The sequence below is a fragment of the Maylandia zebra genome, linkage group LG2 (genome assembly GCF_041146795.1).
Source record: "Maylandia zebra isolate NMK-2024a linkage group LG2, Mzebra_GT3a, whole genome shotgun sequence".
Taxonomy (NCBI): Eukaryota; Metazoa; Chordata; class Actinopteri; order Cichliformes; family Cichlidae; genus Maylandia; species Maylandia zebra.
This window is the reverse complement of record NC_135168.1, coordinates 24,064,283-24,078,518: the sequence shown is the minus strand read 5'-3', so window position 1 is coordinate 24,078,518 and position 14,236 is coordinate 24,064,283. Positions and strand designations below refer to the sequence as shown.

At 42.2% G+C, this 14,236-nt stretch overlaps 1 protein-coding gene across 1 annotated transcript in view; it reads right to left on the bottom strand.

Moving 5' to 3' along the window:
* The window catches only part of mtnr1al (melatonin receptor type 1A like), a 43,835-nt gene extending 30,100 nt beyond the window's left edge, over positions 1-13,735 (bottom strand). The window contains exon 1 of the mRNA XM_004552068.2: positions 13,249-13,735. Within this exon, the coding sequence (XP_004552125.1) occupies positions 13,249-13,510 (262 nt within the window). The 5' untranslated portion in view covers positions 13,511-13,735. The remainder of the gene's footprint in view (positions 1-13,248) is intronic.
* Positions 13,736-14,236: the final 501 nt, after the last annotated feature.

Below are 14,236 nucleotides of genomic sequence, written 5' to 3'. Positions count from 1 at the left end.
TGGTTCAAAACTCCGTCTGCTTCAGGTCCCAAAATCAAACGAATGCTGCAACATCACTGAGAGTTTGTCTGTGTAAATGATCAGTAGTGCTGCTTTACCAGGTGTAACAATTAAGTTCAATATCCAACCATCCATGAAAACAGAATTTATTAAATTTAACGGAGTTAGAAGTTAGCAGGAAGTTAGCTTGCTAGTTTCCACCTAAACATGATATACCATGTTCTGACTGAGAGATTTCTGAACAAATTAAAACGTACAGCTCTGCTATCACTTCCAACATAAATGAAGACAGAAAATTAAACAGCATTGACTTTTATAGGGTTACTGAAGTTGGACTAGCTGGTATATAATGATGTGCTACGTGATCGCTAGCGACGCAGTTATGTTAGCATAACATAAACAAAGTGAAGCTGGAGGATGAATGCTAACTTTTTTTCACTCGATAAAAGTTAATGCAAGATAATCCATCCACAATACGAGGTTAGTCATTAATATTGACCATTTTGTTTCGCTTAATGCGCCTTATAATCCAGTGCGCCTTATTCAATTCAATTCAATTCAATTTTACTTATATAGCGCCAAATCACAACAAAAGTCACCTCAAGGCACTTCATAGATACAGAGAAAACCCAACAATCATATGACCCCCTATGAGCAAACACTTTGGCGACAGTGGGAAGGAAAAACTCCCTTTTAACAGGAAGAAACCTCTGGCAGAACCAGGCTCAGGGAGGGGCGGCCATCTGCTGCAACCGGTTGGGGCGAGGGAAGGAAGACAGGATAAAAGACATGCTGTGGAAGAGAGACAGAGGTTAATAACAGATATGATTCAATGCAGAGATGTCTATTAATACATAGATAGTGAGAAAGGTGACTGGAAAGGAAAAACTCAATGCATCATGGGAATCCCCCGGCAGCCTATGTCTATTGCTGCATAACTAAGGGAGGATTCAGGGTCACCTGGTCCAGCCCTAACTATATGCTTTAGCAAAAAGGAAAGTTTTAAGCCTAATCTTAAAAGTAGAGATAGTGTCTGTATTCCGAATCCAAACTGGAAGCTGGTTCCACAGAAGAGGGGCCTGAAAACTGAAGGCTCTCCCTCCCATTCTACTTTTAAATACTCTAGGAACAACAAGTAGTTTTGCAGAGCGAGAGCGAAGTGCTCTAATAGGGTGATATGGTACTATAAGGTCATTAAGATAAGATGGGGCCTGATTATTTAAGACCTTGTATGTGAGGAGCAGGATTTTGAATTCAATTCTGGATTTAACAGGAAGCCAATGAAGGGAAGCCAAAACAGGAGAAATCTGCTCTCTCTTTCTAGTCCCTGTCAGGACTCTTGCTGCAGCATTTTGGATTAGCTGAAGGCTTTTCAGTGAGTTTTTTGGACATCCTGATAATAATGAATTGCAGTAGCCCAGCCTGGAAGTAATAAATGCATAAACTAGTTTTTCAGCGTCACTCTGAGGCAGGATATTTCTAACTTAAGAGATGTTGCGCAAATGGAAGAATGCAGTCTTACATATTTGTTTAATATGTGCGTTGAAGGACATATCCTGGTCAAAAATGACTCCAAGGTTCCTCACAGCGTTACTGGAGGCCAAGGTAATGCCATCCAGAGTAAGAATCTGGTTAGATACTAGGGGTGGGGGAAAAAATTGATACTGTGTAGTATCGTGATATTTTGTTTGCTAATAATGTATCGATACAGGGACAGCAGAAATCGATATTTTGTTACAAAAAAAGTTTTTGTGGACTGGAACATGCTCTGACTTCACAGTATGTTGATCCTTTTTCTGAGCAAGAATCCTGACATTCCTTCACTGTCCAAATGTGTTTAACTTTTTTTTTGTCAGCAATAAACATGACAGTTTACTTATTTTAATTTAAGACATGTTTTATTTTAATTATGTTTAAAACTTTTTTATTTAATGTAAAATTTTATTTTGTTTTAATTTACTTTCTAATTCTTCAGTTGCTGAAGGGGCTGCATAGTTTTCATAAATTTCATAGTTCAGAATAGCTATAATTGTACCAGATGGTTGCATTCAGTTAATTTGGTCTAGACTGTAATACAAACCGTTCAGTTTGTCAACAATAAAACTGACTGAAATGAGAGAAAGACTGAGTGTGAGACTTTGATATTAGATAAAATGAATATTGATAAAGTTTACCTTTATGTACAGAATCTGAATATCACAAAATATTTTTAAAAATTGCAATAATATCGTATCGTGCGTTAAGTATTGTGATAATATCGTATCGTGGGATGTATGGTGATTCCCACCTCTATTAGATACCATATTTCTAAGATTTTCAGGGCCAAGTACAATAACCTCAGCTTTATTTGAATTAAGAAGCAGAAGGTTAGCGGTTATCCAGGTCTTTATGTCTTTAAGACATTCCTGCAGTTTAACTAATTGGTGTGTTATCTAACTTCATAGATAGATAGAGCTGGATGTCATCTGCATAGCAGTGAAAATTTATGCTATGTCTTCTAATGATGCTGCCTAAGGGAAGCATGTATAGTGTAAACAGAATTGGTCCTAGCACTGAACCCTGTGGAACTCCATAATTAACCTCAGTGTGTGAAGAGGACTCTCCATTTACATGTACAAACTGGAGTCTAATAGATAGATATGATACAAACCACTGCAGCACAGTACCTGTAATACCTACAGCATGTTCTAATCGCTCTAATAGGATATTATGGTCAACAGTATCGAATGCTGCACTAAGGTCTAACAGGACAAGCACAGAGACGAGTCCACTGTCAGAGGCAATAAGAAGATCATTTGTAACCTTCACTAAAGCTGTTTCTGTGCTGTGATGAGCTCTGAAACCTGACTGAAACTCTTCAAATAAGCCATTCCTCTGCAGATGATCAGTTAGCTGTTTGACAACTACTCTTTCAAGGATTTTTGATATGAAAGGAAGGTTGGAGATTGGCCTATAATTAGCTAAGACTGCTGGTCTAGAGATGGCTTTTTGAGTAAAGGTTTAACTACAGCCAACTTGAAGGCCTGTGGTAGATAGCCAATTATTAGAGACAGGTTGATCATATTTAAGATCGAAGAATTAATTAATGGCAGGACTTCTTTGAGCAGTTTTGTAGGAATGGGGTCTAAAAGACACGTTGATGGTTTGGAGGAAGTAATTATTGAAGTTAACTCAGAAAAATCAATTGGAGAAAAAGAGTCTAACTTAACATCAATTGTACTAAGAGTAGCTGTAGATAATATTACATCTGTGGGATGATTACTGGTAATTTTTTCTCTATTGATAAAAATTTTATTTGTGAAGAAGTTCATGAAGTCATTACTAGTTAACGTTAAAGGGATGGTTGGCTCAAAAGAGCTCTGACTTTTTGTCAGCCTGGCTACAGTGCTGAAGAGAAACTTGGGGTTGTTCTTATTTTCTTCAATCAGTGACGAATAGTAAGATATTCTGGCTTTGCGGAGGACTTTCTTATAAAGCAACAAACTATTTCTCCAGCCTAAATGATGATTCTCTAAATTTGTGACACGCCATTTCCTCTCCAGCTTACGAGTCATCTGCTTTAGGGTACGTGTTTGAGAATTATACCATGGCAGCCTTATGGTCCAAAAAATACGATAATTCCTCATGTTGTGTTTAATGATCATTTTCTGTAGAACTGAAGACTTGTGTGTCTGATAAACTCAGCAGAGCATAAATCACATTATTAATCTGAACTTTATTAAAATGCTTTCCGCTGATCTGCACTACCTCTTCCTCACTGTGACAAACACAAAAAAGACAACATAGTTAAATACTTGAAATACTTTAGCCTCTAGTGTGCATGTATATCATCAGCATATATATATATATATATATATATACATTTATATAAAAAGCCATCTGCTCAGCTTTGCTTGTCATGATTCAGAGGATCCTCCCACCATCCCAACTCTGAAAACTCTTAAAACTGGCCAAACTCCATCTGTGAGCACACGCTGACCATTAACATATGTTTAAATATCTGAGTTTTACAGACTTCAGGATGAAGTGTTGTGCTGTTGTTTCAGAGCAGATTTTTTTTAAAGTAACTGTGGTCCTGTGCAGATAGTTCATGAAAAGATGGCATATAGATTACTCATTTATGAAATCATTTAAGTGACTCATAAAATGCTAAAATTGTCAAAATATTAAGAGGACGCAAATGAAATGTTGTTTGTTAGGTTTATATTGTTGGATTATCATTTATGCTTAGAAATATAGACTCATATATGGTTAGAGGTATAAAATCGATTGCATAATTATGGAGGTCTGATCCTTAGCAGTCTGCAAAGACTCTGTGTGCCTTCCAGAGTGTTCTAGCATGCACACACATCCTAGGGTCATGAGAGAGGTCGTACCTTCTCTTTCTGATTTATACTATGGGAAGACACCTACTCTGTATCTGCTTAAGTATAAGAGCCCTTTGTTTAGGTGGACCGCTGGGCTCCTAGCACCAGCTTTGGGGAGTCACAGGGTCATATCTTGACACACACGCCCATATACATACACACACACACACGCATATCTACACATACACACAAACGGTACTTTGTTCACATGCCTATGTAAGACGTCAAATGTTAACGAGACTATGCATATTCATGTAATCACAATAAAGAGCAGTGCTACGGGGGAGCTAACTGAGAGTGACTGAGGTTCAAGCATCAGGAACAGCACTCGTCACGGTTCTCTCCCTCGTGCACGAGCAACACAAAGAGCTCTAGTGACTTGCGTCTTGCTTTTGACATTGTAGTAGAATTGTCTTGGCGTTCCAGCAATAGGTTTATGCTAGATGAACCTATCATTGTTTCTTACAAATTTAACAAATTTTTATTACACCAGCAAGTCTGGCTCCTGTGTCTCATGCACATCCAAGGTGATATGACACATGCATTTGAAATCCAGATCAGAAGCCAAAAACTAGCAACAAGAAAAAGCCCACCTCCACTCGGGCGATCAGAAATCAAGATGCAGGCAACGACTGGAAGCACAATAACTGGAGACACATCCAGTTCCTCCCAGCAGGACATGAAACACCTCACTAACCCACATAGAAAACAGGTCTTCCTTGGATCCGGCATCAAGCTGGCACTTCTGACTGACCAGTGTCATGGCAGGGTGTATGTCAACCAGATGTGGGCCAGGTCTGGCAATGATGGCAATATTTATGTTCCTATTTTCCTATTTTAGTTAGGAGACCCAAATGCCATGTTGTAATACTATACTGCTATAGTAGCTAACGTTTCAAATGCAGGTTTGACGGGTTTGCCGCAGAGTGGCTGTAGCTCAGGAGGTAGAGCAGTTTACCTACTGATCAGAAGGTTAGTGGTTTGATCCCTGCCTCCTCCAGTTTGTATGTCAAGAGTGTGAATGTGAATGAATGCAGTTAGGAAGCATGTAGTTTAGAGAAAGTGTGTGACTGCGGCATGTTGTATAGAGCTCTTTGAGTAATCTGACAGAGTGAAAAAGCACTATAAAAGAATCAGTCCATTGACTGTCTGACCGGAGTTTTGTCATGTTACTTTTGCACTATTACGTTTGGGCACATGTTGTTATTACATGGCTTGATTAAAGTACACATTAGGCTGACATGTGGGGCCAGAGCTGAAACTGTTCTGGGCCAGCACAGGGCCAGCAGTTTGTCTGCAACTGGCCCGTCGCTGCACGCAACTTACACATGGCCCACATACCGCAAAGAATGACGACCCTTTGGTGGCCCAGACCAGGTTTGCCAGAGGTGATCCGCAGATGGGCCAGCACAGGACCACCAGTATGTCTGCAACTGTCTTTGTGCTGGCCCATATGTGGGCCACCTCTTGCAAACCAGATCTGGGCCACCAAAGGGATGTCATTCTTTGTGAGCCATTTGTAAGCACATTGTGTGGGCCAGATCCGGGCCATACCAATTTTGCTATCTGGGAAGGAGGTGTCCAGCAAGTCAACCGGCTCTGACAGAGCTCTTCACCTGGCCTTTGAGGATGAGCCAGGACACCTTTTAGAGGATTCTTTTCTGGCCCTTGTATCCTCACAGCTGTATGACCACAGCTCATGGTCACATTAGAGGTCTGAAGGAAGCAGAAAACCTGGCATAGCCCTGACTCCATTCCAAATTTACTCTACTTAAGCGCTGCTAGCTTGAGCATAAAAAATAATATTTTATTTGCTGTGCAGTAAAGATCCTTGAACTGTGTTTCAGTGGAGAAAAGTAAAACTCCACAGGGCGCAATTCAATTCATTCATGCACACTCCACCCTGGGTGAAGCTGGGCGAAGTGCAAAGACATGCAGTTAGTGGGGGTAGGTTAACTGCAAACTCTAAATTGTCCATAGGTGGGAATGTTTGCCAGTTGTCAGAACATGCAAAACAGTGCAAAAGTAACATGACAAAACTCTGTTCAGACAGTGAATGGATTGACTCTTATATAACACTTTCCTAGGTACCTAGATTACTTAAAGTACTCTATACAACATTCAGACACTTTCTCCTAACTGTGTGCTTCCCACACATTCACACTCTTGACATGCAGACTGGAGGAACCAGGGATCGAACCGCTAACCTTCCAATTAGCACGTGACCTGCTCTACCTCCTGAGCTACAGCCACCCAGTGGTAAACTGTAAACCATCGCTAGGTTTTGGATAAAGTATACATTCACAAACCTGTCAAACCTGCATTTGAAACGCTGGCTACTATAGCAGTATAGTATTGCAACATGGCATTTGGGTCTCCTAACTAAAGTAGGAAAATAGGAACATAAATAGTGCCATCATGGCCAGACCTGGCCCACATCTGGTTGACATACACCCTGCCATGACACCGGTCAGTCAGAAGTGCCAGCTTGATGCCAGATCCAGGGAAGACCTGTTTTCTATGAACCTCGGCCACATGACCCAAACCACAATCGAGCCAGATATGGCATGCCATCACATAGACAGTGTCATCTATGCCAGGCCTACCTGGGCCATATCAGGATGACATACGTCTTATCATGCCAGAAGTCAGCCAGCAGTGCTGGCTTGATACCAGATCCGGGCCAGACCTCCTTGCTATGTGGGAATGGGCAGTGAGGTCAGTTAGGGGCAGCTTCACAAAGTCTTACAATGCTTCTAAATAAGAATACTTTTCAAAAGGTGTTCGAATTCACTGAGAAGGCTCGTCTAGCACAGCGTGAAAAGTCTAAGGCTACATCCACATTAATGCGTTTTCGTTTGAAAACGCATTGTTTTCTCTCCATTTTGGCCTCCTGTCCACACTGAGACGATGCTTTCCCCAAGGAAAAACGCATGGTTTTGAAAATGCTCTTGAAAACGCATACATTTCAAAACAAAGCTGTCCCGTCGCAGTGTGGACACTCGAAAACGCAGACTTTCTAAAACGATGATGCATTTCAGTCATGTGAAGCGGTCATGTGACCAATTAACCCTCTCAAGGCAGGCGTTGCCGATTTGCAACAGTTAAAAATTAACAACCTGATTACCCCACATACATATTTTATGAGTTTTTTTTACTCAGAAGTACCACTGCAGGACTTGGTTGTGCATTAGCAACAAAAAGTTTAATTTGAGCCTGAGAGGGTTAAACAAAGATAGCGGAGGGTATTATACAGCAGTTGTTTTGTTTGCTTTCAATTATGACAGCCCTGTTAAAGATTAATATCAGTTTGTACATGTTCCTTTTCTTCAAATCATTTAATTCTCACGCGCTTTGGCAACTTTGTACTTTTGTGTTACTTGCAGCAACAACTCCACCTCATTGTTTTTCCATTTAAAAAACTTGGTGCTTTTCCCCAACCTTTTGCTGCGACGTTTCAACGAGCCGTAAAGTAAATAAATGGCAGACAGAAATGAGGCAGGCCAAATCTTCTTGTTCTTCTTGCATGCGCAGTACTGGAACGTAAGCATTTTCAGCCGTTTCAATGTGGACGGACAACTCTGAAAACGACTGAAAACGCTAGTGTGGACGCGGAGCATTTTCAGACGAAAACGCTGTTTTCAAATCTATCTATAGTGTGGACATAGTCTAAGACCAGGCAACAAAGAAAGTTTGACTTGCTGAGCATCAGAAACACAAGCAAAATACAGAGAGTGTTCTCAGCGGCCAGAAGAAAGATGGATGCCACACAGAGAAGTGTGGACAAGTGGGTGAAAAATATGTCTGACAGACAACTCACCCAAGCAGAGACAAATCCCGCTAGTGGACTGATCACAGCCACAGAAACATTAATTCGAAACAACATTGCAGACGTGGAAGCAGAGCAACTACGGACAAAGGTTTTGGCCTGTCTCAGCAATGCAAAGCCCCCAGTATCAATACAGTCATCCCACATAAACTCACTCACAAGCTGGCAACACTCAGCCTACACCCCACCTTTTGTGACTGGCTACAGGACTTTTTGACTGGCAGGCCCCAGTCCGTCAAGATCGGCAACAGGACTTCAGCCAGCATTATTACAAACACTGGCGTTCCACAGGGTTGGTCCTCAGTCCCATGTTCTACATCCTGTACACCCACAACTGTGTCGCCTCCAATAGGGATAACACCGTACTGAAGTTCGCGGACAACACAGCAGGGATTGGTTGCATCACTGGAGGGGACGAAGTGGCTTATAGGAGAGAGGTGGCCGGTCTGGTGTCATGGTGTGAGGACAACAACCTCACCCTCAACACTGATAAAAGAAAAGAGATGATAGTGGACACAAGACCTCACCAGCCGCTGTTTATCCGGGGCTTTGAGGTGGAGAGGGTGAGCAGCTTTACATGCCTGGGCGTCTACATCACTGAGGACCTCACCTGGACACTGAACACCACACAGCTGGTCAAGAAGGCTCAGCAGCGGCTGTATTTCTTGAGGAAGCTGAGGAAATTTGGTATGTTGGCCAAGATCCTCAGCAGGTTCTACAGCTTCATTGTGGAGAGCACACTGACCAGCTGCATCAGTGCATGGTATGGCAGCACTACTGCTATGGACTGCAAACGCCTGCAGAGAGTGATAACAACCGCGGAGAAGGTCACCCCGCTGCCCTCTCTGCAGAGCATATACCATCGCAGAGTCCAGAGGAGAGCTGACTCTCACCCCAACCGGTCGCAGCAGATAGCCACCGCTCCCTGAGCCTGGTTTTGCCAGAGGTTTCTTCCTGTTAAAAGGGAGTTTTTCCTTCCCACTGTCGCCAAAGTGCTTGCTCATAGGGGGTCATATGATTGTTGGGTTTTTCTCTGTATCTATGAAGCGCCTTGAGGCGACTTTTGTTGTGATTTGGCGCTATATAAATAAAATTGAATTGAACTCCATCCTCAAAGACCCCACACACCCCGAACACGGACTGTTCACACTTCTAAACCTTTGTCCTGAGGGCAGAAGTGTCCAGAACATCCCGACTGAACAACTCCTTCTTCGCCACTGCTATCAGACTCTTGAACAACTGACCTATTTTAACAGTAAAAATAACCTTTGCACATCACATCATCTTACATATCAAACCAGCATATTAAGCTCATAGCTCTTTTGCATATAAATCTATTTATCTGTTTCAATTTTTGTTGTATGTATTTATTCATACTGTTTATATTTTATTTGTTCTAGTTCTATTTGTACATATTAACAGGCATCTGTGTGTGGACAGCAGAGAAAGAATTTCATTGCATAGAGAAATGCTTTTCTTTGTACACATGACAATAAACGTTTTGAATTTTGAATCTATTAATGTGCAAATGTACTGTTTATAAGGTTGGGGAAACCTGCAGAACTCACTTGGATGAGTGACTAAACGTTTCTCCCACTAAAAACGTCCAGATGAACAGAATCAACCTTTTGGGACTTCCTTACCTTGATGATTGAGCATGCATCAAAAGATCAGACAGAATATTTACAGACTACAGGTCACTTAAAATGAACATTTGGCACAAGCAGCTCACAGAGATAATTCCAGGTGGAGGAAACACCCAGTTTCAGTTTGAGTGCAAGCTTTAGGGATAGACAGAAGGAATAACTCTTGAGGTTAATGAAGCCAACTTTTGGGTTGGCACTTTTTGGATGTTGGTGTATGTGAAATGGGAGGGTCTTTAAATGAAAATTACTAACATTGACTTTTGAGAGAGAGAATAAAGCTTTTTTTTTTTATCATGCTGGTTGTTAAAAAAGCCTAAATTGGCCCAAGAATGGAGCAGCTACTGCTTTCTGTATTGCCTTTTACCTGTAAGTAAAAAAGAGGCCACACCCCTAATAATGCAAAAGGGGAATTTTAAAAACATCCTTCCTCATACAGGTGTTATGAAAGGGGAAATTATCTATAGAAACTAAAACAGTTTGTGTATCAGGCTGTAAATACGTTTATTTTTACATGGGAGTCTATCCGTTTTTTAAGTGATGACGTATGAATCCTGCTTCCGAGTCCAGACTACTCTACGTTTATTAAGGCTGTTGTGTTTTTAACATGTTTTAATGATTTGTATCTTGAAGTCAGTAATCACTGTTTACCTTTCTCGGGTTTTATTACCACTATTCATTTTAAAGCTCAGTTTTTAAACCCTTACGATGTAACTACATCCCAGCCCATGCAGAAGTATATTAATGGCTAACCTCGTATTGTGGATGAATTATCTCAGTTGTTTCTCCTGACTGAAGTTTGGTCTCTTTACAGCATCCTGCCATGTGAATGCATTTGTCCCTAACCATTGGGAACACTCACGTTAACTTTTATCGAGTGGAAAAAAGTTAGCGTTCATCCTCCAGCTTCGGTCTGTTTATATTATGCTAACATAGCTGTGTAGCTAGCCACCGCATAGCACATCATTATATACCAGCTAGTGCAGCTTCAGTAACCCTACTAACGTCACTGCTGTTTAGTTTTCTGTCTTCATTTATGTCTGAAGTGATAACAGAGCTGTACGTTTTAATCTTACAGAAATCCCTCAGTCAGAACATGGTATATCATCTTTAGATGGAAACTAGTGAGCTAACGTCCTGCTAAATTCTAACTCCGTTAAATTTCAGAAATTCTGTTTTCATGGATGCTTGGATGTTAAACTTTACTGTTACACCTGGTAGAGCAGCCACACCGATCATTTAAACAGTCAAGAATTTATACAGTGATCTCACTCTCAGTGATGCTGCAGTGTTCGTTTGATTTAGGGACCTGAAGCAAAGTTTGGACCCAGAAACAGCTAATGACTTCGTGTGAATTTTAAAAAGACTGGAAAAAGAAAGTCTTTCTGTTATCTGGAGTTTCTCAGCAGGATGTAAACCCACTACAGTGTCAGTGCTCACACTTTAAGCACTCTGATCCTTCAACAAAGAGAAAAAAACCTCAGATGCAGCAGGTTACTTCAACCATCTCAAACTAAACTCTTCATCTGTTCCAGTCTTCCTGTGTGATCGAGTAGTAATGATACGGTGTCCATGATAATACTAACAAAAAGGTAGTAATGCTCTCTCAGATCAGCTGACAGTTTGAACAGCACCATGAAAACTGCTAAACGAAATCACGAAATCGGCCGACTTGAGAGACGATGCAGATCGAAGGTTCAAAGACAGGTTTTGATTAGTTTAGATTACATTTTAAAGATTGAGGACGTCCACGTGGAGCCTCATCCATAGAAATGCTGCTGTGATAAATGCCTTTTAGTACCAGACATTAAGAAATGATGGTGGAAATGATGAAGCGAGCTGTTTCATGCCACATTTCAGACAAAAACAATGCACATTTTTTAACTGGAGTGATGACTGCTTCTGGTTTTTTGCACCAAGGGAGAAAAATGTGACACTGGAGATTTAACTGAGCTCAGGCCTGAAAGAACAGTCCATCAACACGACATCAGAGCCGTACAAACGCAGCAGGACATGTGGCCACAAGCAAAAAGTTCAGTGTTAGACTGTTACTGCAAAAGTAATCTAATTACTTTCTGCAATGACTAAGTAAAGTATGCATTACTTTCTTCATAATTTATTTTTCTGGAGGTTAAACAGCGGCGCGGCGCAGTTTGTGTAAAATGTGTTGATCTCCAGCACCCTGACCTGTGCTGCGTATTGCTGTGAGGAGAGACTACGAGCAGGTGCAGCAAGTCTGAAACCCTGATGAATTGATTTTCCTGCCTGGACTAATTCTCCTGAGGTCTTGCTGGACGTCATGCATCACCAGAATGTGAAAACTGCCAAATAACTCATGGGGAAATATGTGAGTATTGAAAAGTGCAGTGAAGGAGTGTGAGTGCTTTATCAGAACCTGTGATGATGATGTGTTTGATGAGCAGGAGGTGCTCAGGTGCTTCTGAAGTGTGTGTCGCTGTCAGAGTTTTACTCATCGATCACAGTGAGTCAGCTGTCAGGCTGCCAGCGCTTCGTTTTTCTCACACCTCAAACGTGTCGGGGAGTCTCGGAGAGTTTGATCCTCTGCACGAGCCAACAGCTCATCAGTGCCTGAGAGCCAAACTTCAGACTCTTCAAGACTTTCACAACAAAAGAGCTATTAAAGGAACTCATCAACCTGTCAGGCTGATGTTAGAGTGGCTTCTGTGAGGACTCTGGGGTACCACATACTCTTTTTATTTCTCTAAATATTCTTGCAGGTCTATTACAATAACCAAGTAACTGCACGATTATGACTGTTTTATGGTTTTTATAAGATTTCTCAGTTAGGATATCATCAAAATATCACGCAAACATACTGAAATACACAAACATGAAAGCATGTCTGAGCCATCGCCCTCAGAAAAATGGACCAATGGATCAATCCACTCATTTTTAACTCCCAAATGATTAAATTCCTATGTGCTCACAGACAAACACAGGAGCAAAGAGAAGTGCTTTCATCTCATCATTGGATCCATCAGCCAATTAAACTTTATTAGCTTTTCATGCAGGTTATAGGCGCTTCACAGGTGACTGAAATATCTAATAAAACAGAACAAAGGACACAAAAAGATGATTTTAAATCAAAAGAAATACATGCAAAATGCAAAGCTAGAGTTTATTTATCTTGGAAAACTTGGAAAATGCCTGCAGCACAAAAATATAAAACAACCAACTTGCAAAGAAAAGTAGTATTATTCAAGCAGAAAAGAGTTCAATAAATGAAATCAATAAAATTGAACAGAAATAAAACGATTCATGCTGGGGACTCTTAGAGAGACATTCACTGATGTAACCGAACATCTGGTCACATCTGTTCTGGAATCACAAAGTTCCAAAAACTCAAAGAAATCCTGCTGACGAGCATCTACCGGGAGGTCAAGTGTACCTGCTTTCCTGAGCTTCCTGTTCCTGAACACGGAGACGATGACCAGCAGGTTCCCGATAACATCCACCACGATGGTCGCGATGAGGACGCCGGCCAGCAGGGTGGCCACCCAGGGCACGGCGTGGTGCTGCGGGGCCTCTCCTCCCGCGGCCGGCGTGGAGTTGCGGGGCCCCAGGGTGCCCGTCGCCGCGGTGGGCTCCCGGTCCTTCAGGGGCATCAGCTGCGGGAGGTGCCGGGGGTCGACGAGTCGCATCGGGTCCATTCAGCGTCACGCGAGGGGGTCAGAGCTGCGCGCGACGCCGCCTTCGGGCGTGCGGTTGTCCGGGTGAAGCATGCCGACGCGTCTGCGCAGGACTTTTCCCGCCTCACGGTTCAGTTACAGTCACAGCTCCGCGCCGCTGTTGTCACACTCACGTGCGCACAGACGCCTCTGTCCGCGCGCAGCAATTCCGCGCGCTTATAGCGCCCAGCCTGCCCGCAGCCGCTCTACGTCTCCGTCTGAGGAGAGGAAGACAACTCTAGCACTGTCTCCTCTGCTCCTCCCTCCCCTCTCTCTTCTTCTTTTACTATTTCACATCTCTTCTTCCCCTCTTTCCTCCCTCTTCCCCTGCCTCCTCTCCTTCCTCTCCTGCTGCATCTCCATCTTCTCCTCTGTTGTGCTGTTTGAACCATTCTAATGGTTAATGTTCTAAATGATAACAAATGCCCATTCTATTATTTTCTATTGTACTGTATTGTGAGAAAGAGGAAATAAATCAGGAAGGTAGAAGAAGTGTGGTTAATGCTCTTGAAGTGGAATATTTGAACCCTGACCCCGTGATCTCTCTCCTTACTAAACCCAGATGCTTCCAAAATCTCAAAGTTTGTGGCAGGAAGCCCCGAGGGCAAATTTCTCCCATTGGCACAAGAAAACATAAATCCCTTAACCCCCCCCCTCACTCACACACACACACACACACACACACACACACACACACACACACACACA